The 26075-nt window shown below is 42.6% G+C and overlaps 1 protein-coding gene across 1 annotated transcript in view; it reads left to right on the top strand.

Moving 5' to 3' along the window:
• The window catches only part of USP24 (ubiquitin specific peptidase 24), a 357333-nt gene that overhangs the window by 186019 nt on the left and 145239 nt on the right, over nucleotides 1–26075 (top strand). Inside the window, 9 exon segments of the mRNA XM_030207144.1 lie at nucleotides 501–641; nucleotides 748–801; nucleotides 3907–4022; nucleotides 7805–7871; nucleotides 10622–10732; nucleotides 11865–11963; nucleotides 12062–12232; nucleotides 19687–19772; nucleotides 22763–22856. Of these exon segments, the coding sequence (XP_030063004.1) occupies nucleotides 501–641; nucleotides 748–801; nucleotides 3907–4022; nucleotides 7805–7871; nucleotides 10622–10732; nucleotides 11865–11963; nucleotides 12062–12232; nucleotides 19687–19772; nucleotides 22763–22856 (939 nt within the window).

Genomic DNA, 26075 nt, shown 5'->3' with positions numbered 1-26075 from the left:
TCTCTTGGTGTGTGAGATTGCATCCAGAGAAAGGTAAGTTCAGAGAAAAACGGCAACAAAATGAGAGAGCTCCAATAGCTGCACAGAGTCAGGCTGCCATCTTAGCCACTTCCTAACAACTTTTTTTTTGTTTTGTTTTTTAAAGTAGAAATGATTAAAAAGTGAATATGGCAAAAATTTTAGGCACCTTTCTATTTGGTTTGTTTCTACTCTTAAAATGATCAAATAATAGTTTTCTATTAATTTCATAAAAGATGTCTAGTTGAACTTTGCACCATGTGCAGGTTGTGTCAGCTTCTGTTTGCTTGGAGATTAAACATGCAGTTTAACAATGGTTTCTAAACTTTTTCATACAACAGAGGCAGCCAGTGCATGCGGTTATATCTCATGCATGTTTAATATGGATGTCCTGGAACCTTTTCTGGTTGGATTCCGAAGGTCTGGATTGAGGACCATTGGTACACTAATACATTTCTCTCTCTCTCTCTCTCTCCTCACAGCATGTAGAAAAATTAGAATTGATCGGCATGGATTTTATCTGGAAAATTGCAGTGGAGTCGCCAGATGAAGAAATTGCCAATGAAGCCATTCAGCTGATCATAAACTATAGCTACATTAATTTGAATCCAAGACTAAGAAAGGTAGATTTTCACTCCAGTTGAATGAGATACTGAGTTTGTTGGCACTGCCATTTAGGACAGACTTTTCTGGCTACCCCACTGACTTAACTCTTACTTAAACTTTCAGGATTCAGTCTCGTTGCACAAGAAGTTTATTGCGGATTGCTATACAAGGTTAGAGGTAAGTGCAAACTTTTTTGTTGCAAGAGTTGATGTGCCATTCTAGGGACACTTAAGGTGGGTGAAAATTACTTGTGACAGTTGTGTTTGTGATTGACGATGAAAGTACTGCAGATTGTGTTCTGGATATAATGATGGTGCAGCAATGCAGTCTTGTGAAGGCAGTGATGCTATAATAGAATAATTGTCTTCTTGCAAGGGCATTGCCGTCATAATGAATTGAGAAGTGTGTGACTTTTGTGTGGTATCACAGGATAACTCTGGGCCAGATCTGAAATTTTGGGGTGCAGGGATCATGTCTTCTCTTTCTTTTATGGAATTTTCTAGCATAAAGGTTCATCGCCTTTAAAATAGTTCCTTTCAGTTTTTCCCCACTGCTGTTCTACTTTCTTCAGCTGCTCCTATCCAATCAACTCTTCTGTGAGAAATTCCCCCATCTCTGCAAAGTTAGTTTTTTGTGTTTTTTTTTTAATCTAGGACCTGCAATCTCAAGTAAGCCCTCTCCTCCTTTGTTTTAATATTGAACCATACCGTTCAGTGATCACTAGATGCCAAATGATCTTCCACCGTAACATCAGAAATGTTTTCCCTGTTTGTAAGTACCAGATCTAGAATAGCTCCATCCATCGTCGGTTCCATTACCCGCTTCTGAAACAATTCTTCCTGTAGAGAATCCAAGATACCTTTGCTTCTAGATAACACCACAGCAGGGACAACTCCAGTCAACGTCCAGCATATTAAAATCACCTATCAGTAGTACTTCCCTTTTCCTAGCTATATTGTGGATGTCTTCAATTAAGTCTGTGTCCATTTCTTCTGATTGTGAAGGTGGCCTGTATATTACACCAATGCAAATACATTTTCATTTCCTTTTTGCCAATTTGTCCCACAGCGCTTCTTCCTTACCCCATATGTCCTGCAGTTCTGTCACTTTAATATTATTCTTAACATATTATGCAACAGCTCCACCCTTTTTTCCTACCATGTCATAGTAACATAGTAAATGACGGCAGATAAAGACCTGTATGGTCCATCCAGTCTGCCCAACAAGATAAACTCATGTTACATATATGTATATACCCAAGTTTGATTTTTTTCCTTGCCTTTCTTGGGACACAGACCATAAAAGTCTTCCCAGCACTGTTCTTGAATTTTCCATATCCAATTACGATCAGGGCGTAGATCGTAGAAGTCTGCCCAGCACCGGTTTTGCATCCCAATTATTGGTGTTGCCACTCAATCTCTGTTAAGGTTCTGTAGATCCATTTCTTCAAAACAGGATTCCTTTGTGTTTATCCCAAGCATGTTTGAATTCCATTACCGTTTTCCATCACCACCCGCAGGAGGGCATTCCACGTATCTACCACCCTTTTCGTGAAAAAATGCTTCCTGACATTACTCCAGACTCTGCCCCCCTTCAACCTCAATTCATGTCCTCTAGTACTACCACCTTCCTGCACTGTCCTTCCTAAATAGATTATACTCAGCTATATAACTATGTACTGGGAATGCGTGTCAGCATAGTATGCATTAAGCATAGCGATGTAGACTTGGAAATAGGCAAATTAAAACATAGTACTAGCATAATGCAGTGTCAGTACAGTACACATTTAAGCAACCCAGTGAAGCTTTCATGTAACAATACACTTCAAAAACAATAGTTTCCTTATCTGCCAGACCAATCCAGAAGAAATGGATGATGTCCCTCAAGCACCAGGTGCTAACAGAACAAATTTGAGCCCTCCCCTATACAGGGCACCATGCTGCTAGTTTCTCTTCAGTATTCTGTCTTCAGAAGATGGTGACAGGCATACTGTGCAGCTGAGTTCTTGCTTTGGTGAATTTACTCCTGGGCCTAGTTGGAGAAATGATTAGCAGGTTGAGTCTGGTGAGTCAAGGAGGGGTATCCAGGATCCTGCCATGTGCAGCTTCACTCTTTGGGGATGCCTGGAAAAATCCAGGTCCTTCGCCTCTACCCAGTGGATCATAGGGATCGTTCCCTTTCTGTGGTGCCTTTTTCTGCCAGACCAGTCTAGACAAGAATCTTGTATCCCCTGACTAGCAGATAGAGGCAGAAAACAGTGACATTTCAGTGAAGAAACATATAAGATATTTTGCAGCCTTGTAACTTGTCAGTGTTTCTCTGTCTCTAGGAGATGGTTTGGAGTGGTAAGATAGTGTTGTATTTTGGGGGGGCCTGACTCCCAGGGTGCAGTCTACAGCCTGTTGCCTCATGGTCAAATCCTCTGGCTGAGGACGCTCTAAGGAATTGGTCTATGAACCTTTACCCAGATTGTGGTTTTGGAGGGCTTACTCGCCAAAGGACCAAGCCCTGGGGCCTCTCAGACAGGACTTTAATCAGTGGACTTGACTCTGGGGCTCCTGAGGTGGTGAGTGTGGTCCTTCATGGGTCCCCATCTCAAGGCCCCCCCCCCAACACAGATGCACACTGGTGCTCCCAGTACATTGGATGGTTTGTCCCCTCAGCAAAAACAAAGAAGGAGGAGATGTTGCGAGATGAGGGCAACTTTCAATCCTCCTTCCATGATGGGGGGGGGAGGGCTGATTTAGGGCTCTTGGAGCAGTGAGTGGGCTGAAATTAGGAGTAGGTGTCCATGTAGATGGTGGTTCCAGAAGCAGGCTGCAAATAGATGAGCAGTCTGTGGCTGCCTTTCAAAGAGCACAGGGGCCAGGCATCTCACATCGTTGAGGGCATCTGTTTTCGGGGGAAGTGCAACCAGTATTGGGCTGGGAGGTCTCCAGGGACAGCTGCAGGCATCCACTATAAACCTGGAACAAGCATTCTACCTTAGCCATTGAGTTGTGTCAGCAGGGTCTGCACACGGCTTAGTTTGGCAGTTTCTCATTCGTGGACGTAGCAATCATTTTGAACACACACACACACTCTTACATAAGCAATGCTACACGTGATTTCACAAGCATCTCTTCCAAGAAGACACTGTATGCATCTACCCTTCCCATAATATTTCCTTGACCTTGATGTAAACTGTATGTAATACCGCCTGTTTCAAAGCAGAATTACTACTAGTGTTAAAGCATAATGGTAAAGAAATAATTAGCATCTGTGTTATTCCTTACTTTGTAGGCAGCCAGCTCAGCACTTGGAGGCCCCACACTGACACATGCTGTTACAAGGGCAACAAAAATGCTTACAGCCACGGCTATGCCTACCGTAGCAACATCGGTTCAGTCTCCATACAGGTAGGTATTGACTGGAATAAGGGTAGACAGCAGTCACTTCTAAAGGATGCATCTGTGGCATTTAGAACTGGGGCACAGCTACTAGCTTTAAGTGTAGTGATGTCAAAAAAGAATTTTGATAGAAACCATTTGTGTCATTGGGTAATTGATGCCATTATGGGTTCCATAGTGTGTTTTTGGTTTGGGTTTTTTTTTTTTTCCTTTACAGTAATGCGCTTGTCTAGTCACACAAATCGGATATTGTCAATTCGGAACGCTCATTTTATTGTCCCTCTAGTGCTTATTGGAGCTAAAGATAAGACGCACAGAAAGCTAGAAACACTGAGAGCCTCTTTTACCAAACTGCGCTAGCAATTCCCATGAGGCAGTGCTGATGAAGCCCATTCAAAATGAATGGGCTTTTTCGGCATTACTGCGCCAGAAGTCGCTAGCGTGTTTTGGTAAGAGACCCTGAGATTGCCTTGCAGGGGATGCAGCTGAGCCCAGCAACTTCAGCATCTCTGCCCTCCCCAGGTGCCCTGCATTGATCTTCCATTTTTCAACTGGCTTTTTACCTTACCTGTCAATGCAGTCACATCTTTCCACCAGTAAAAACAAAAGCTCAGTTTTTCATTTGTTTTGATAAATCTAGACTAGTCAAAAAATAAAATCACTTTCTTTGGTTGATGTGAAGGAGTAGCCTAGTAGTGCTGTAGGCTAAGAACCAAGGAATCCAGGGATCAAATCCCACTGTGGCTCCTTGTGATGTTAGGCAAGTTGCCGGACCCTCCACTACCTCAAATACAAACTTAGGGACATTACTAAGCCATGTTATAGGCGCGTAACCTTTTTTAACGCATGTTAACCGTCTACGCACCTACAATATCCCTATAGGCGCCTACACGGTTAGCATGTGCACTAATTGTAGGCGCATTAAAAATGCTAACACGGCCTTTATAAACAGGTCCTTAAGTTGCATTAAGCAGGTAGTGTGGGTTTTTACCAAGCATTAAATGCTAGTGCAAACCCACGGATAACCTTTCTGTGGTGTCTATATTGAAAAAAGGGGCAGAGAGTAAGCCTAACAGGGGTAGAGGACAGTTAGTGCACAGGTCATCATCAAATACTAGCTGTCATAACTGCTTATAATGCTGCTGCAAATACAGTCACTTAAAATAATCAGATATTAAATGAAATTTTGATTGCTAAACTTAAGAAACAAATCAATATTTTATGGCATTTTTATTTAATATTTGATCATTTTATTTTTTAATGTGATTACGTTTTATATTGTATTTGAATTTTTTTTTAATTTGTATTTTATATTTATATTGTTTTATTGCATTATCACGCTTCAGAAATGTTTAAATGAGAGTTTTAACATGCAGATAAGGTAATGAATATGTAGAACTGCATCTTAAATCAGTGGGAAGAGCTTTGCGTTCCTGCGTGTCCTGGTAGAAAAATAACTGTCAGTTTTCACTTACGAAGTAGGAGAAGGAAAAGCTAAAGAACAGTTAACATCTGAACATAATAAAGGAACACGCTCTAAACTAAGAACCATATTTTAAGAGATCTTGTAGATTTAACAAGAATTTATATCTGTAGTATCAGCTCATTAGCATTGCTGTGCACTTGCCCTGCAGAAGGATCTGGGCTACGTCTTTACTCCCAGCCTCAGCCAGGCCTAGGAAGGGAATGTGTCATTGCAGAATGGTTAATCCAAAAGGAATAAGAACATTTAATTCCAGAAAAGGTTTGTCCACAAAAATACTGATATAACAATTCAAAAAATATGGAACATCAAGAACACTAACAGGCTTATTTTCGAAAGAGAAGGACGCCCGTCTTTCGACACAAATCGGAAGATGGGCATCCTTCTCACAGGGTCATCCAAATCGGTATTATCGAAAGCCGATTTTGGGCATCCCCAACTGCTTTCCATTGTAGGGACGGCCAAAGTTCATGGGGGCGTGTCAGAGGTGTAGCGAAGGTGGGACTTGGGCATGCCTAACACATGGGCGTCCTCGACCCATAATGGAAAAAAGAAAGGGCGTCCCTGATGAGCACTTGGACGACTTTACCTGGTCCTGTTTTTCTTATGACCAAGGCACTGACCAGATGACCACCGGAGAGAATCGAGGATGACCTCCCCTTAGTCCCCCAGTGGTCACTAACCCCCTCCCACCCTCAAAAAATATCTTTCAAAGTATTGATTGCCAGCCTCTATGCCAGCTCAAATGTCATACTCAGGTCCATCGCAGCAGTATACAGGTCCCTGGAGCAGTTTTAATGGGTGCAGTGCACTTCAGGCAGGCAGACCCAAGCCCATCCCCCCTCTACCTGTTACACTTGTGGTGGTAAATGTGAGACCTCCAAAACCCACCAGAAACCCACTGTACCCACATGTAGGTGCCCCCCTTCACCCATAAAGGCTATGGTAGTGGTGTACATTTGTGGGTAGTGGGTGTTTGGGGGTTTTGGGGGGGGCTCAGCACACAAGGTAAGGGAGCTATGTACCTGGCAGCAATTTATGAAGGCCACTGCAGTGCCCCCTAGGGTGCCCAGTTGGTGTCCTGGCATATCAGGGAGACCAGTGCACTACGAATGCTGGCTCCTCCCACAACCAAAGGGCTTGCATTTAGTCGTTTCTGAGATGGGCGTCCTTGTTTTCCATTATCGCCGAAAATCAGAAATGACCAAGTCTAGGGACAACCATCTCTAAGGACGATCTAAATTTCAAGATTTGGCCGTCCCCGACTGTATTATCGAAACGAAAGATGGACGTCCATCTTGTTTCGAAAATACGCCTGGATGTGGAAGTTTTGCGAGGACATCCTCAGCAAAACTTGGGCGTCCCTTTCGATTACGCCTTCTTAAGTGCTCAAAAACAATACACTTTTAAATTGGGGAAAATCACAATTTAAGGAAGATCACAATTGAAGAAAAAAGGAGAAGGAAAAAGGCCTCAAAAGTCTGCAGTACACAAAATTTCCATACAGCACCCTGCAGACATAAACTCAATTACTGGCCAAAAAAACCTCTCCAATCCTTTACTCATCACTATTTGAAACCCAGTTTTTTCATTTATTTTTTATTATAGTAGTAATACATCTAAAGGTGATAAAATCGGCATACTTATCTCATTCTGTCTACATTTTCCAACGGGAACCTGTTTCACACGAGGCTTCATCAGGGGTAACGTGCTCAAAAACTTTTAAGGCTGTTTTCTTCTTCAGAAAATATTTTGTATTTTTGTACCGCCGGTTAGTGCGGGACATCACCTAAATAAGTGGCGATAAGGGCTCCCCCCCCCCCACCCCCCCGAAATGGCCGCGTAGCAAGTGGTTCACTTACCGCATGACCTTTTTTTTTTTTTTTTTTTTAACCCTGCCTTTTACCTGCTATGGTAAAAGACGGCTTCAGCATGCATCAAAAACACGCACCGGTGCCACTGCAGGCCCCCTTTTATCACAGTTTGGTAAAAGGGGCCCTTAGTGTCCTTGATTAACATTTTTTTGAATTGTTATTGCAGAATGGTGACATAAAGTGAAATGTTTTAAGCATTCATGATTGTAGGATTCTAGAGGGGTCCTGGTTGGGAAGAGAGATAAAATAGGGAAACATCTTCGAATAGTGATAAGTTAAGATTCAAGTTGTCAAATCCTATCCCTAGTTTTGATTAACCTAGAAGGTACAAAGGAATGGGAAGAAACTGAAGGATAAAAGTTTTTTTTTAAATGTGCAATTCATTGGAAAAACACATCCTTTAAAATTAAAATTATTTTTACTAAAATTTCTAGGTCTACCAAGCTAGTAGTAATAGAGCGGCTGCTGCTGCTTGCAGAGCGTTATGTGATCACTATAGAGGTGAGTTTTTTTTCCTGAAAGACGGCTTCTATAATTCATGCTGTAATTTACTCCTTGTTACAGATTATAATGTAACAGAAATTGTTTTCAGAAAATTCCTAGTTTGCTCTGCTACATGTGATCAATTTCTGTGTACAATAGCTTAAATATTCAGATTGTGCTGCATGTTGAGCAGCGACTTGGCATGCTTCCAACTAGAGAATGACAGGGGGACGTTTAACTATGGGGACAGGGACAGACGGAACCCGCAGGGATGGGGGCAGATCCCACGGGGACGGGGTGGGGATGGGGACAGGGTCAAACTTTGTCCTCATGTCATTTTCTACTTTGAAGCCTGTTAATGAACTGGACTGTTTATGTTTGAGTGATGCAGAAAATGATATTTTGATTTTTTGGAAAAACAAGCAAACATGCTGGCCACAACTATCAAAGTTTGCATGGGAGATCCTGTACATTCCTGCTACCGGCACATCTTCTAAGAAGACATCTTCTATTGCAGGAAGGACTGTGAAAGACAGGAGAGCTAGACTGAATCCTGAGATGTTGATGACTTGTTCATCCACAGATTAAAAAATCATAGCAGTGCTTCCTTGGGCATATGTCCCCCCTGCTAGGGCATATAGAACCGGTTGTATTTTGTACCCCTGGATATTTTAACAGAGTGGATTAGGATTCCTTGGGGTAGTATAAGTCGGCTATTGTTGGGGTTGGAAGGGTGGGGGGGGGGGTTATTATAGTTGCTCGTTATTATTGTTTTCTATTTGTGATTTATAAACAGTTGCACAGCATATGGTTTCTTTTTATACTTAAATAAAAAGATTTAAATATAAAATCGTAGGCATTTGAAGCTTTTACAGATGAAGACAGGGACAGGGTGGGAATGGAGACAGAGCCTGCAGGGACAGGACAGGGACGGAGACAGAGCCCGCGGGGATGGGGACAAACTTTGTCCCTGTGTCATTCTGTACTTCCAACCCACTGTCTTTCATTGAGGAAGCTTGAGAATTGGAAAGCAGAGAGTGTCTTGCTGGTTCTGTTGTGAAAAGATAGATGTGGTGAGAAAAGCTATAAAGGTTATTTAAAAAGTAATGGATTTTTGTTATTTGAAAGATAAAACTGCAGGGTAGCAGGCCGCAGGTGATTTTTTGCCATGGAGTTATCCAGCACTATACTCCTCTGGAGCAGCCTGTTGTTTTAGCAGATCATTGAGAAGTTCTGGTGGAGGATGGCAAAACTTGCCACTTGGGAGTTCCTCAGGTCCAAGATTAGTGGCAGTACTGTACTTTTTGAAAGATGCCCAAGCCAAATCTTCCACCCTTCCTAGAGGGGCTGGGGTGTTGTGGATGCAAAACAAGATAACCTGATGTGGAGGGAATCATGGTGATAACTTAAGGATGACACCTAGTGGCTCAGTTCAAGCTCTGTGATTTCAGGGTCCCTCATAGAGTATATGTTCAAAGAAAATCCGCAATCAAGCGGAGAACTCGAACGCCCCACGGGAAGACACAGATATGGGTAAAAAGTGGGATGTTTGACCACGGAAGGACCAATCCTAGTGACCCGCTACGGACAAGCTTCATAACGAAAGGTCTTTCTCAAGACCACATTTGCCATACTGCCAATCATATCACATTTGGTCCGCCACACGGACCAATTGCGTTTCAGGCATATCAGATTTATATTTGCTACGTCATAACGACTCCTGATGCAGGCCTGTTGGCCGAAACACAACACTTGTGTCGAGTCTTTTCACCAATAAAGAAGTTTTTAAAGATATTGTCTCCAGAATTGGTCCTTCCGTGGTCAAACGTCCCACTTTTTACCCATATCAGGGTCCCTCATAGAAACATGACGGCAGATAAAGGTCAAATGGCCCATCCTCCGTAACCGCTAACTCTTTTTTTTCCTAATGGATCCCACGTGCCTGTCCCACGCTTCCTTAAATTCTGACAGTCCTTGTCTCCACGACCTCCACCGGGAGGCCATTCCAGAAGTGAATCTCCAACCACCACTACCTTTTGCTTCTTATTGGTCACTTGTCTAGTGGTGTTGGAAGTTTTGATTGTTGTTTCCTCCTGTTTTTTTAGATGTTTCTAGCTCATGTATGGTCCTTGGTTCTGCACTGCTGTAGCAATGACCAAATTCACAACTAGAATTACTAATTTGCACTACTGTAATAGTGTGTGCTATTTTACTGTAGGTCCATGTTATGTTTATTCAGATTCTTATATACCACTACACAGTACAAGTAAATGATTGAACTAAGTGGTTTATATAAAAACACTCAGTGGAACTTAGTCACTAATAATAAGTACTAACACAGTAGCACACAGTATCTGTAGCTGTAGGTACATTGTATGTATTTGCAGGCTCAAGAATCTGAAAAAGCAAAGGGAAACCCCTGGGTACTTGCAGATAATGAATAAAGGTACCAGAATCTTACCCTAGGATCTCCTTGAGCAAGAGGAAACTGCCAGATCTAATAACAAGCTGTTTTTAAAGTTCTTTCCATCACATTTTTTAAAATATAGATTCTGTGAAACTCTCCTCCTCCTGTTGAAATAAAAAAAATTTTTGTTCCATAAACCTTGCTAATTAAGGGGTCCTTTTACTAAGGCATTCTGTTGGATTTAGCACACACTAATCATTAGCGTGCACTAAATCTGTTACTACATCCTAGTAAAAGGACCCTAAGAGACCTTCTTGAAGGCAATGTGTTATTCATGGTCCCTGTTGTATTTTGTTTTAAGGATCTTTATTCTGTTCCTCGTACTATTCTACCTCATGGGTCTTCCTTCCATGGACATCTTTTAACCCTTAATGTCACCTATGAGTCTACCAAAGACACCTTCACTGTAGAGGTACGTCTGTGTATGTCCTGTGTAAGGTACTTGAATTTGGAATTTGGGTGTCAAGTGTAAACCCACATTTGTTCTCATTGCAGAGTGTAGATAACTGAAATAACATCTTCAAATGTGAAATTCACGAATATTGGGCATTTGCAGGAGAGAGAGAGAAATGCAGGGGAGGGCTTAAATGGGAGATCCTGTTTCTAGACAAAATCTTTTGTCTAAAAAAAAAAAAAAAAAGAGAGAGAGATGTACCTCCTATTTAGCTGCAAAATTCAACATAGCTTTAGTACCATACAATAAATTTACAAAGCTTCAAAGGCAAAGTAAATTTTAAATCCAAGGCCTTTCTTTTGAGTAGCTAGATACATGTTTGTTATTTGATTATCCTTTGAATTGATCTGATGAAGGGAGTTTAATTCTTGGAAACCAGTCACAAATGGATCAAGTTACTCCATAACAAGTTGCCTGCAGTTTTTATTATTTCAGGAAGAAATGAGACAGAGAGAGAGAGAGATTCAAAAGCCTGCTAAGATATTTGGCTCATTGTTAGCTGATTATCTTTAGGAGAATTTTCAGCTTAACATAACCAGTAGGGCTTTAGCTTAAAGCTCAGATACATTTGAACATCTAGATTTATTGAGCTTAAGTGGTCTCCAGTGAAAATCAACACTCACCAGCCAAGTTAGAGGGCGATCAAAACTGAATGTGCGGCTAAAATCACCAATCTGTCTGTTCTGAAACTGGGTGGTACGATCCCCAGATGGAAACAGTCCCTCATTCCTTCCCCCCCCCCCCCCCCCCCCCCGGTATATCTTCCAGTCATTGGTGGTCTAATAGCATAGATTTCTGGTTCTCTCTCACTTGATAACTAAAGCATCCCTTTGTGTGTGTTGTTTTATTGAATTTGTTACTGTTTTTATGACCATCACATCTACTGGAATGCCTTTACCTACATTCACCAGTCTTTATCTGAAGAAATATTTCCTGATCTGTTCCCTTTTTGAACTTTTAGCTGTGTTTTTTCTGTTCTTGCTATCATTATGGAGAACTTTGTGTAATATTACATACACTTTCATTGGTCTAGTCAAATCATGATTACAGGTTTAAATCATCATAATTTCAAGCTCTTTCTCTCTTGCAGGCTCATAGCAATGAGACTGTTGGAAGCATCAGATGGAAGATATCAAAGCAATTGAACAGTCCTGTGGATAATATACAGATATTTGCAAATGATAGCTTGGTAGGTAGCAATGAGACACCCAGCTGCCTTTTTTGGGGTGGGTGATTTGGTGGTGTAAGTTTTGCTTCCTGAATTAATTGATGAACAAATTGTTGCAGCTGACAGTTAATAAAGACCAGAAGCTGCTTCACCAGTTGGGTTTCTCTGATGACCAAGTGCTTACAGTGAAGACCTCAGGGAGTGGAACACCCTCGGGCAGTTCTGCCGATTCTTCAGGAAGCTCCAGCAGCAGTAGTAGTGTCTTTAGCTCATCATATGCCATGGAACAGGTGAGGATTTCACCACTCCAGTATACGTCTTTGTATTTTGTAAAAGAAAGCAGCAAGGGTCACATACTGAATATAGCCACATAGATGAGGCCAGTATTGAACTTGAGTGATGCGTTTGCCGGCAGGTGGCAAATGTATAATTCACTTATCTATATATTTTCAGTTATACAGGTAAAATTGGGCCATGCAACTCAGTAATCATCTCAATTTTATACATATAATAAAGGGCCAGCATTCAGGAGGAGTGAATGCATAGCCACCACTTAAAACTTTGGGGCAATTTTCAGTCACTAAATAGATCTGTTTAATTTAGGTCTGCCAAATAGCAAACCTAAATGAAATAGATACTTACTGGCACACTCGTTGCTTAAACATATATTTATTTATTGAAAAGATGTACTATCTGCATTTTCTACAGTCCTTGGTGGCTCACAGAAAACATATAGATAGTACTGCTGAATATAAACATAAATTTTAGCATTAGGGCTGGCCCTTGACTTTAAATGGTGTCAACTGCAGCTGAATATGAGGCTGTAGAAATAAGTCTAGTATTTAGGTGAATAAAACAATGAGATATATTGGAACATACAGAACAAGATTATATAGAGAGTTAAACTCTTTGTATATAAAGATAAAAGTGGAATATTGCCCCCTGATCACCTTTATTTTTCTTATTTTGTTTGTTTGACTAAAACTGTTGAGATTGCTTCTTCCAGCTGATTAATTAGCCATGGCATGTTGGAGTTCAAAGAGGGTTTCCAGACTTCAGCAAAGATCTTTTTGCTCCCCTGTGGGCAGGTTTGCTGTGTGTTAGAGTATATAAAATAAATATAAAGAACTGAGGAGAATAAATATAAAGAACTGAAGAGGAAGTGACATCACTGACCGAAATGGCTGCTTTAGAGCGGAGCTCCGCCGGGGCTTTTACTAAATTACACTAATGCCACAGAAGAGTTTGGCTTTTCAGAGTCTGGAGGGGCGGAAAGCAGTCCTAGCATTATGCCGCCGAAGAGCCTTCAGCGATTCTGTTTTTCGACAGTGCAGACTGAGAAATTGAGGGTGAATCCGACGGGCCCCGAGCGGAAGGAGTCAAAGATGGCGGAGGCTCCCCCCCCCCCCCCCCCCCGACCTCGGGGGATGCACATGGAGTTGAAGAAATGGAGGAAACCAGTGAGATTACTAAATCGGATGTCATGGGCTGGTTTCAGGACTTAAAAGCAGACCTGGCAGGGGTCCAGACGGATGTACAAAAGGCCCTGAAGGATATCAGGGCAGAAATGCGCGAGTTGGGGACCCGAGTTGGTGAGGTGGAGGAGGGGATGACAACATTAAAATCGGATATGGGGAAACTCCATTTTTGACAACTGTGAGGTGGTAACACGGGAGCTCTGTATATATATCAAAAATATCCAGTTCTGGTATTCCTTTAAATTGCAAGTTATTGCATCTCAACCTATTTTCTAGATCCTCCAGCTGCTTCTTAAGTTATAGCAATTCACCACTGTCCTTATCGACTGTTTATATAGAGGGAAGCCAACAACTGGATCTCCGGATTCAACGTGTACATCGGGTTGCTGGGCCACAGCGAGATTCATCCCCGAAAGATATCATGGTATGCTTTCTGGACTTTCCTACTAAGGAGAAGATTCTGCTTAAAGCATGGCAAAAAAAAAGAGATTTTGTGGAAAAATTACAAGATTGGAGTTTAGCAGGATCTGGCATGGACGACCATACAAAAACGCAGATTGTTCCGCATGCTCACGGTGTTTAGGAAAGGGAAATGGGACTTGATATACCTCCTTTCTGTGGTATTTTGCAACTACATTCAAAGTGATTTACATATATACAGGTACTTATTTTGTACCTGGGGCAATGGAGGGTTAAGTGACTTGCCCACAGTCACAAGGAGCTGCAGTGGGAATCGAACCCAGTTCCCCAGGATCAAAGTTTGCTGCACTAACCACTAGGCTACTCCTCCATTCCTTATGAGGTCAAAGGGGATCCTCTACAGGTGGCTTTTTCCATTTGCAGTATGGTTGACGGTAGAAGGCAAATCCCGTAGGGTGAAAACTCTGGAAGAAGCCTGGTCTGCACTACGATCCTTGGGGTGCATTTGAGTTCCAGAACAGGCAAAGCAGTCGTGAGCCAACATGGAGCCTAGAGCGGATTTGATCTGGCAACAGGTGGTGGACCGCGGAAAGCAGTTGGACAACCTTGCCTCCTGAGCGCTCCGAGGAGGGTGGACTGGTGGACAGTGACCTACTGAGCAGAGAACAATATACAGATAAGATGACGAACTGTTGGGGGAGAAGTCCTATTTTCTTGATTTTGAGGGGGGGGGGCAGTGGTCCAAGGTGTGAATGGCAGGGTCGGCGGAGATTGGATCCCCATGGATATTAGGGCTATGAAGGGTTGGTAAAGTAGGCCTGAAAGAGTGAAGAGTATGAATCTGAGGTTGAAGGGAACAATATGGAGGCATGACTGTTTAGGGGATGGGGAAGGAATGGTTGAGGAGTGAATGGGGGTTACTGGGAAACGAAGAGGGGTGGGATGGTATGTGGAACTAGTTTAAGCCTTCGGAGAGGTGTAGTTATTCTTCCTGGGATGGCTGATCAAATAGATTAGAGACCAGCACAAGGGAAGGGATGCGGTGGAGGGGCGAGGGGTTGGGCCAATAGGGGAACAGAAGGGACAAGGAGCAAACCAAGGGGCTGATCAGGGAGGGACCTCTGGGAGTTTCATAGATTGTAAGCTCTTTGAGCAGGGACTGTCTTTCTTCTATGTTTGTGCAGCACTGCGTACGCCTTGTAGCGCTATAGAAATGCTAAATAGTAGTAGTAGTGGGGTGGGGGAACATGGGGGGAGGGGTGAATTATTGTTGGTGGGAACGTGGAATGTAAACGGGCTCGGTAATCAAGGGAAGCGAAGTAGAGTACTCAAGGCATTGACAAGGTTGAACTGGGATGTGACGTTTGTACAAGAAACACATTTATGAGTGAGGGATGTTCTTATGTTGCGTCATAATCTATTACGGGAAGTGGTGGTGCACCAGGGGGAGGGAGGTAAGAAGAAGGGGGGAGTGGCTATATTGATACGACAGAATTGTGGGTTCACGATTCAGTGGGAGTTTTGAGACACTAGTGGCAGGTGTTTTTAGCTCTTAGAGGGCTGTTGCAGGGTAAGGAGATTACTTTGAACAACATTTATGCTCCGAATTGGGGGGGGGGGGGGGGGGCAAAGGAAATTTTTTTCAGTATTTATTGGAAGAAATTCAGGGATTTATAGGCGGACAAGTGGTGGTGGTGGGTGGAGACTTTAATATTGCTCCAGACGCTCGCTTGGACCACTCCACAGGGGGAGGGTACTACAGTGGCCCTGGGAGGAAGGCATTGTTACATTTCTTGAAAGAGCTGGAACTGGTAGACTGTTGGAAGTTGTTTCATGGGGTGCAGTGGAACTGTACCTTCTACTCACATGCGGCACAATCTTACACTCGAATAGATGGGTTGTGGGTGTATCGCAATAATTGGCATATGGTGGACGAGGCTGAGATGGAACATATTCAAATATTGGATCATGCCCCGACTTGGATTCGACTTAGAGGGGTGGGTCAGAGTAAGCGGCAGGGCTTCTGGAAATTAGATGACTCTTTGCTGGGGGATGAGAAGATAAGGGAGAAAATTAAAACAACCATACAAGAATTTTGCAGTTTTAATGATAATGGAGAGGTGGCGGATGCTGTGTTGTGGGACGCACTGAAAGTGGTGGTGAGGGGAACATTGATTAAATGGGGGGCGAAAAAAGGGGCAACAGTCACTTACCTTATGAACATGTTTGATTTATTTAGAACAATTGCATAAAAGGAACCACTCATCAAGGGTGGGGGAGGAGCTTAATAAAGTAGGGGGAGCACTAAAACAGCTGCAGATGGCTGAGGTGGATTTCATGAGAACAAGGCTAAGGGAACAATATTTTGAATTTGCTAATAAATCCAGCACCATGCTGGCCCGCTGTTTACGGGCTTGAAGGGCTAAAACTTTAATTCAGAAGATGAACGATGACAGAGGGGGGTGGCACTATGCAGATGCAGATATTGCAAAATGTTTTTTTGAAATATTATAAGGAGCTCTATGGGGCCCCAGAGGGGGGAACTGGAGGTTGATGTTGTGCATTACCTAGATCAGGTCCACTTACAAAGTCTGAGTGAGGAAGAACGAGGGCAGTTGGGGAAACCAGTTAGACTGGGAGAGGTGCAAGGGGTGATTAAGAAGCTTCCAAACGGTAAGGCTCCCGGGTTGGATGGATATACTGCAAGATTTTACAAAAGCTTTATGGGGGAGCTAGGGCATCTTCTGGTACGAGTGGGCAATGAAGTACTGGAGGGTAATGAACTCCCGAGGTCTATGTCGGAGTCGGGGTGACGATTTTGCCTAAGCCGGGAAAGGACCCAACTGTCTGTAGCTCATTTAGACCAATTTCATTGTTGAATGTAGATGCAAAAATTTTGGCCAAAATTCTGGCGAATAGATTGGCAAGGGTGTTAACAGAAATTGATCCACATGGACCAATCTGGGTTTAACCCGGGGAGGCAAGTTGGGGACAACGTCAGACGCACTCTTCATCTGATTTGGGAGGCACAAAGGTCTATGGCCGGCACGGCCTTGCTGGCCATCGACGCTGAAAAAGCGTTTGATCAGGTTAATTGGAGATTCTTGAGGGCAGTGATGACTCGTATGGGTTTGGGTAACAATTTTGGGAAGTGGATGGCTGCTTTATATAAAGACCCGAAGGCTAGTCTCAATGTGAATGGAGGATATACCTCTTTGTTCTCTATTGGTAGAGGTACCAGACAGGGATGTCCACTGTCACATCTCTTGTTTGCACTGTATATAGAACCCTTAGCAGAGTTGATATGAAACCACCTGGATATTAGGGGTATTAAGGTAGGCCGACAGGAACACCGTATTGCTTTATTCGCGGATGATGTGCTACTTTGTGACACAGCCCGAACATACCTTGCTGGTGGTGCTGGGGATCCCCAGGGACTATGAGAGATATGCGGGTTTACGGGTGAACATGGATAAAAGTGAATTGTTAGGAATTACCTTGACCCAAGGGGAAGAACAAAGCTTTAGATGGGCACAGAGTCATATTCGATACCTGGGGATCCAAATACCTAGGGAACTGGGTAGAGTATATAGCTTAAACTATGGGAAGATAGTGGATCGTATCCGGGTGGAGCTCTCTAGATGGGAAGAGATTGTATTTGTCCTGGTGGGGGCGTATTGCCGTAGTGAAGATGAATGTCCTGCCCAGATTGTTATTTTTATTTTAGTCTTTGCCAGTGGCAGTTCCCAGGCAGACATTAAAACAGTTGCAGGGCGGCATACAGCAGTTCATTTGGGGGGGCAGAAGACCGCACCTGGCAGGGCGGGTGTTATGGGGGGCAGCGGAGCGGGGTGGTAGGGTGGTACCCAGGCTAGAATGGTATTATGTGGCTGCTCAATTAAGGGCAATATTAGATTGGGAGGGAGGGAGATTAAAGCCAGTTAGTCAGGTGGAGCAGGAGTATAGCCTTGACCGCCCATTGAACACTTATTCATGAACCACTGAGGGAACTGGGAGGGCATTGGTAGGGATCCGCAACCCAATTTTGAGGCTCATCCTGCAGTTGTAGGGGGAGGTGAGGAAGAAATGGGTTCAGAAGGACAGGGTCTCCTCTCTAGCACCCTTGCGATGGGAACCTAAATTTGGGGTGGGGAGGACAAATGCTGTGTTTCGGAGGTGGGAGCAGGCAGGGTTGACATGTTTTCGTGATGTGCTACAGGGGGATGGGATGAAGAGCTTTGAGGTGTTGTGCTCTATGTACGGTTTACCTGAGGAGGATCTTTTCTCCTTTCTACAAGTCTGGCATTTTGTGGGCACAATGGGGTGGAGAGGAGGGAGCCTTCAAGAAAGGGAAAGCTTAGAAAAACCTGTGGAGGCTGCTGAAAAAGGTGCCCAAGCCCATTTCTGTGATATATAAATACTTGCTGGGATGGGATCCACAACCATTTAGTTTCCAAAGGGCGTGGGAAGAGGACTTAAATTATCGTTTTACTGACTAAGAATGGGAAATGATTTGTGGAGAGGTCCAGAGGGCGTCGGTGTGTGTACTGATACAGGAGAATGCATGTAAAGTTCTTACTCGATGGTGGTATACACCCGAGAGAGAGGGGGTCCTTCTTGCATATCTGGTGGTCGTGTCCCAGGGTTGTCCCATTTTGGCAGGCAGTGATGAAAGCCTTAGTACTTATGTTGAATACCTCCCTGGTGTGCAGCCCCCTGGGGTGCCTTCTGGGCTTATAGAATGAGAGGGACACCTGGGAAAAAAGCAAATTGATGAGATGGGGGTTGGCAGCAGCTAAATGCCTTATAGCAAGATGCTGGAAGGCAGGGGAACTGCTGACACTAGGGGACTGGAAGGGATGGGGATTTGCGGCGCAGGGGGAAGTGGATAAGACTTCAACATTGTTTAGCACACACATAAGATGCTGGGGAACTGGGAGTACTGATTGGGCCTCGGAACGACAGGGTAAAAGGAAAAGAGGGGGGAGGGATAGGAAGAGAGGGCGTTGGTCCCAAAGACCTCGGGGACAGGCCCAGGTGTAGAAGAGAGGTCGAGGAGGGGGAATTGTGTCTGGTTTGTCAAAGCTTATTAATACAAAATCTACAGTAGGATGAAACAGGACTTGTATGCTAAACACTAATAGCAGATGAATATGGTAGGTTGAGGTGAATATATTGTTTGAGGAGAGGGGGGGGGACAAATTAAATTGATCGAAAATGTATGCTTGAGCATTGTTGAAAGTGTGTCTATTGTGCATTTTGTGCAAGTTGTTTGTTTCATAATTATTATTATAATAAAAATTGAAATAAGAATAAAGAACAAACTATAAAGAACTTCTCTAAGGTGCCAGTTATAGAGTGAATTCTGTGACCATGCCAGAACGTGAAATATAGTAACATAGTAAATGACAGCAGATAAAGACCTGCATGGTCCATCCAGTCTGCCCAACACTCACATTCATTATCAAGTCATGACTGAGCCACCAATCCAGTGATAGTATTAACATTTCACTCGCAAAGTTTCCCTTTAAGATGTCTTCCCTCCCTTATCAAGGTATATAGCACCTGCACTCATAGCATACGATATAAATATGGTGTAAAATACATGTACTTGATCTTGATCCACCTTTGCTATTTTCAGGGCTCAAACTGTAAAAGTCTGGCCAGCACTGACCCTACTTCCCACTCCAAAGCTCTTAAAGTCCACTCTAGCCCATCATAAATGAACTCTTAGCTGTTGATGTGTTAATTTTTGTTTTGATATTATCCTCTTTCTCTTTAGGGATTCTTTGTATCCAGCTTCTATAAAGATAACAAAAAAAAAAAAAATTCTTCTTTTCTTTCAGGAGAAATCCCTACCTGGCGTAGTGATGGCTCTTGTTTGTAACGTGTTCGATATGCTGTACCAGCTTGCCAACTTAGAGGAGCCAAGGTAATGGTAATGTTGTTTATAGTCTGCCAACTCCCAAATATAGGTTCAAAGCAGATAGCATCAAGATTGAATTCTACTAAGAGAGCCCCCCTTAATGTGTGGGAAGGACGTTGTGATGGGTGTAAGTTCAAAAGTACATTACATCTTTTATTCCTTTGATACTTCTCTGAAACTAAGTATATTTCCACCAATCCCGAAGTGGTCTAGGAGACGTAGTAGTATATTGTGGTTTACCATGTCGAATGTGCTCGACATGTCAAATTGGAGAAGAAGTATGCTTTTACCTGTGGCTATTTCATGCTTGAATTTGGACAGGAGGGTGACTAGTACAGTTTCAGTACTAGGGAGGGGGCAGAATCCTGATTGTGATTCATGTAGTAATGAGAACTTGTCCATGTAGTCAGTGAGCTGATTGGTCACCAGGCTCTCCATCAATTTTAGTACAAGTGGGATAGATGCAACTGGGCGGTAATTGGTGAGATCATTCGTTTTTTTCTTTATGTCTTTAGGTAATGGGGGTGAGTGGAATGTTGCCATGTTCCTCAGGGAAGAGACCTTGTTGTAATGTGGAGTTTAGATAGGATGTGAGGTTTTCTATGAAGCGATCGGAGGTAGATTTGAGTAGATGGCTGGGGCAGGTGTCCCGTTTGCAGTGGGTGTTGGAAAATCTATAGATCGCTTGGGTAACTGATTCGACAGTGAGGACAGCAAGTTTTGACCAGGTACGGTCTGCTGGGTATTCTCCCGAGGTTGAGTCCAGACCATTTCGGTGTTATGCTGAGGGAGTGTGTTGCATAATTTTATTATTTTTTTCTTTGAAGTAATTAGCAAGTTTGTCTGCAGATGGCATGCCTGTGTTGGTTGTGGTGATTGGAGTGGTGTCAAGTAGCTTGTTTACAATTTGAAATAGTTTCTTCATGTCTTTGTAATTTGGTCTTATTTTAGTTTTATAAGACCTTTTGGTCTGTCTTATTACATATTTGTATTTTATTTGTGTTTGTTTCCATGCGTTGAGTGTATGTTCATCTTTTGATTTTTTTTTTTTTTTTCCATGCTCGGTTGAGTTTCCCAGTTTGTTTTGAGGTTTTTTTTAGATCATCATTAAACCATGGGATCGAGTTTTGTCTTCTAGTAGTTCTGATTCTTAAGGGTGCTATTTCATCTAGTACGTTTCTGCATCTCTCGTCCCAGTCAGAGAGGTAGTGTGTAGTGTCCGTTCGTGCTTTCCATTTGTTGTCATATATCTGTTGCCAAAATACTTTTGGGTCTATTTGTCTTCTTGTGCTGTAGGTGGTATGTTCTTGTATATGATCCCTTCTTCTGCCAGTTTAGGGATAGGTTTAATTTGTAGTGATTCCATTAGTCCTCACTATTCCAGAGGTCCACACAAGGTTTCAGAGATGTTTAGTTGGTGGCGAAGTAATGAGCCAGATAACGACTGTCACCTTGCATGGTGCTTCCTGCATATCTCTTGCTATCTACAAGTTGTCCTGAGATGAGAGGTCCACAGAAGTTTGCTTGTCTGGTTAGTGTGTTTAAAGTTGTTGTGTTTATTCTGAGTATTATCTATACTGCTTGTCTATGTAAATACTGAGGGGCTGGACTGGATGCCAATAGAGAGATGTCTTGGCTTAATTTTCATTCTGCTGGTTGATGGACACAACTATCCCACAGGTTCTGGAATAGTGGGAAGGACTAATGGAAAAATAATTCAGGTAAGACCTGATTTCTCCTTAAAAGTATTAACACTTGGGTCAGTATTCAGCAGCACAGCTGCCATGTAATTAAAATGTGAAAGGCATACATTAAACTTATCTTGGTTCAGCTCTACAAAACATATAAGTGCTATTGTGGAAAACTGACACTTGAAATGGGTTTCTTACCTGTTTAAAGTTATACCTGCTAGTGTATAACACATGCTTTTAGCCACTGAAAGGTATAAGTTGTTTTCCCTGTCTTTACTTCACATAAAATGTCTCCTTTTTTAACATAGAACGTTGGCTGCTTTGAGGATAAAACATACAACTTCATGCTAGAATGCAGAGCTTCGCCCATGCCCTTCAAAAAAAAAAAGAAATCCCACTTTTTTTGGTGGTGGGGGGGGGGGGGGGGGAGAGAAGCTTGATGGATCTTTTAGGCACTTGTGATTATGTTTATCCACTCCTACCCTAGCTGAGATAATATTTAACCATTTCTCTGACCTCATGTGCACCTTTCTTTAAATTAGTCACCTTATTTTCTAACTCTTCTTACTCTCTTACCTATCTATATGTTCCATCTTTGCTTAGACCCTTCACTGTCAATTAAAATGTTCTTTTACGTATTGTGTTGGCTTTGTAGGTAGTGTACTATGCCATACTTTGTATTGTTACTTGAATATTTTTACTGCTGTAATTGCCTATTGCTCATGTTTGATCTATTCTTACTGTACACCGCCTTGAGTGAATTCCTTCAAAAAGACGGTAAATAAATCCTAATAAGTGAAATAAATAGTGATGACGTATTTCTCCTGAGGTACTTGAAACTGATTGATTGGCCTTTGTGCATGATTTCCTCCCTCTTCCCCCCCCCCCCCCCCCCCCCCCCCCAAAAAAAAAAGCTCCTCTTTAACCACTCTTAGAGTAGCCTAACTTAGTTACAGGACATTCTGAAGCATCAAACAACACAAACAGCTTTGCACTAAGATTCTGGAAGACAAGAAACAGAGAAAATATTATTCCCCCCCCCCCCCCCCCCCCCCCCCACAACCCCTAAGTATCTTCACATCATCCTCATAAACATGTTAGAAATTTCGGGAGGTGGAGACTTTTCCTACAGTCTCTCTCTGAGTCAAAAGACTTGAACTATTTAATAGATTGGTTCTTCAATAAAACACAGGAGCATTAGAGTATTAATTCTGTATCTAATTTATTTTGCTAGGTAAAAGTAGATAAGGCCTGAAATGTTTCAGATCCTTAGTTCATTTAGACTTTTTGTTTGCAAACTTCCAGAATAACTGTTCGAGTACGGAAACTTCTTCTTCTGGTTCCAACAGACCCAGCTGTTCAAGAAGCTCTTGATCAACTAGATTCTCTGGGGCGAAAGGTAGGATGTACTCTGACTGCAGTTTGACAGAGGTGATAGGCTTTATCCTTTTAGACAGAGGCAAACAAATTACAGCCCACAAATTGGACATATGTTTTTTATGTTTCTAAGGTTCTTGTAATACTGCCTTTCAGAACTGCAATCAAATTGGTGTACACACTAAAGTGGGAAAAATGAAAAGAACTACAATACAAAATAGAAAAGAAGAAGGAAAAAAGAAAATTAAGAGGGAAGGGGATGATAGGGCTCTCTATTCCCTTGTAGTGTTTGCTCTATCATCTACATATGAGAAAGGGAGGGGAGATCTTACAGGTCACCAACAGCCAACACAGCTGAGGTCATGGCACCTCTGGGAAAGCTAGTGAGAATAGATGGGCCTTTAGGAGGGCACAGAACCAGGGAAAGGATTGAGTAGACCGAACATCGGCTGGAAGAGAGTTCCAAAGAGAGGGAACCAGAGAGAAGAAGGTAGAATGGTGTGTATATTCCAATCTAGTACAGTACAAGGGAGGAACAAAGAAGTGATTACCAAAAAGAGGGACGGAGTGTACAGGGAGGCTGGTAAGGGGTAATGAGAACATCCAGGTATGAGGGCACACCAGAGTGTAATGGACCTCGTGAGCAATGGTGAGAGCCTTGTGCTCAATGTGGTACAAGATAGGAAGCCAGTGATACTGCTTCAGTAAGCGAGTGATGTGATCATATCAGTGAGTGTGGGCCAGAATATGGACAGAGGTGTTCTGGATTATCTGAAGTTTCTTCAGAGCAATGGCCAGAAGTCCAGCATAGATGATATTACAGTAGTCCAGTCTTGTGGCAACCAGGGCATAAAGTAAAGCGACACAGACATATCATCCAAAAAAGAACAGATATAGACTGGAAAAGATGCAGGGAATAGAAACAAGAACTGACAATTGTGGAAATCTGTGACTGAAAAGAAAGTGTGGAGTCCAAGACTACTCCAAAATATCTGAAAGAGTCAACAGGCATGATGGGGGAACCATGCAAGAAAGGGGCAGCTAAAGGCCAGACATGTGGCCTGTTACCCATAGGGCAACAGTATTCTGCATAGTGAGAGTCAGATGGTGCTGGGAAAGCAAACAGTCTGTCCTATCAAGGAAAACCTGAACAGAGGAGAGACTAGGCTTATGTAGATCATGGAAGGAGACCAGGAGAATATCATCTGCGTAGATATAACAATGAATACAGGACTCTTGGATCAAGGTTGCAGCGGGCTAGGAAAGATGTTAAAAAACAAAGGAGAGAGAACGTAATCCCAAGGAACACTGCAAGTGAGGGAAGTGGGAGGATTTTATACCAAGGCGATGCATTGATTCTCAACCTTCAGTGACAAAACATGTCACTTCTAGCTGGAAGTGACATTGTCAGGTCACTAAAAGGCCTATATTAGGAGAGAAGAAGTCCAAGTCAGTGCTGCTGTATTTTACAAAAGGCTCTGCTGAACGTGGTACCTTTTTTTTTCTTTCACAATACCTAGAATGACATTGCTAAATACTCTGCGTATTTGCCAGCACATCTAGAGAGCTCACAGATTAAATAAAATAATTGGAAAAAATACAAATAGTTCTTGGCTGTTTATATTCTATTGGTGCAGCAAGAACATCATGAGTTCCTGGCTACAGCAACAGAATAGCAGGCCCCAAAACAGGGCTGCAGTATGTTAGAGCTAGTAGGGAGGGGGATCACATAACCCCCCCCCCCCCCATCTGCCCAGGATGTACCCAAAATCCACAGTACCTCTCAACCCCCTCCCCCCCCTGATTTTTCTGTCTCTTAGTTGGGGCATCTAGGGAGGCGCAGGAGTGAACCCTGGTCTCTCCTGTGCCATCAAGTATCTGGGTTCACTAATGGTTGTCTTGTGGTACCCACTAGTTAGAGGTCATATTACTGAGTAAAAAAAAAATAGTTTTCATTATAGACATGGCTTCCTGTGGGAAGAGCACAACTGTTTTTGACGCGTACCCTGAACTGTGTCCAAGTAACACTGTCCCGTCCCGTCCCCCACACACACAATTAAATCTCTGCATCTTGGGGGATTTATATGTGCAAAAATCACTATTTGCATATGTATGCAATTTAGACACGTAATTGGTGCCAGCTACGTGACACGATGCTTCTACAATGACTTTCAAGGGGATACCGCCACACCTTTGCTCTTCAGTCAGACTACCAGATCTCATCCAGATCTTAATCACTCCCCCATCCCAACCCAAGCAGAGCCCCCAATATTGCCCTCGTGCCAAAAATTACTAGAAGAGAAATGCAATAAAGTTGAGCCATGGATATAAGAGAAGAATTGCTAACTCTGTAAGTCATGAAGAAGATATAATTTGATGTCAAAACGTTGGTGTATGTTCATTTGCAGAAACAGATGGGCATTTACAGTGATGAAGTGTTGTTAACAAAATCAACAAGAAAAAACAAAAGGAATTCTGTATCACCATCTTACAGCAGGTGTTCTTTTGTGAATGTACTTTGCAATCACAGCATGTTTTTTGAACTCGTGTGCTGTCTTACGACAGTTATCTCTGTACTCTGCTGTTAACTGAGTAGTGCAGTATGTCTCAGAATGCTGTACTACATGTTGAGCCTTTTTCATCCATCTTGATACATATGGCTGGATAAAAAATGCATTTGAAAAATTATTTCTAAAAAAGACAGCAGATTGGTTATGAACTGTGAGCTTACCCTACAGCTATGAGCTTATATTTGGGATGAATTGCTCTTTATTTCTGATAGATCTGATAATAGGAGTTTTTCTTGTTTTATGTGGAATGGTCTGTAACTGTATGATATTTTTCCATTCCCTTTACTGAGATTATCTGTGCATTTTTGATTTGGTACTTAATAAAATGTGCACATATTCTTATAATACAAGCCATGAAAGTTGTATGTGCTACTTAGCAGGTGTAAATGTGTGGTTACTTTATTATTATTATTATTATTAGCATTTGTATTGTGCTACTAGACGCACGCAGAGCTGAACACCTGATACAAAGAGACAGTCCCTGCTCAAAAGAGCTTACAATCTAAATAATACAGACAGACAAGACAGTTACGGGTGAGGGAAGTAATGGGAGCTAAAAAGCAGCAGTGAAAAGGTGGGTTTTCAGCATAGATTTGAAAACGGGTAGAGATGGAGCTAGACATATAGGTCCAGGAAGTCTATTCCAGGCATAAGGTGCCGTGAGAGAAAAG

The sequence above is a fragment of the Microcaecilia unicolor genome, chromosome 6 (genome assembly GCF_901765095.1).
Source record: "Microcaecilia unicolor chromosome 6, aMicUni1.1, whole genome shotgun sequence".
Taxonomy (NCBI): domain Eukaryota; kingdom Metazoa; phylum Chordata; class Amphibia; order Gymnophiona; family Siphonopidae; genus Microcaecilia; species Microcaecilia unicolor.
The sequence above is the reverse complement of the archived record's forward strand: the minus strand, read 5'-3'. Positions and strand labels throughout refer to the sequence as shown.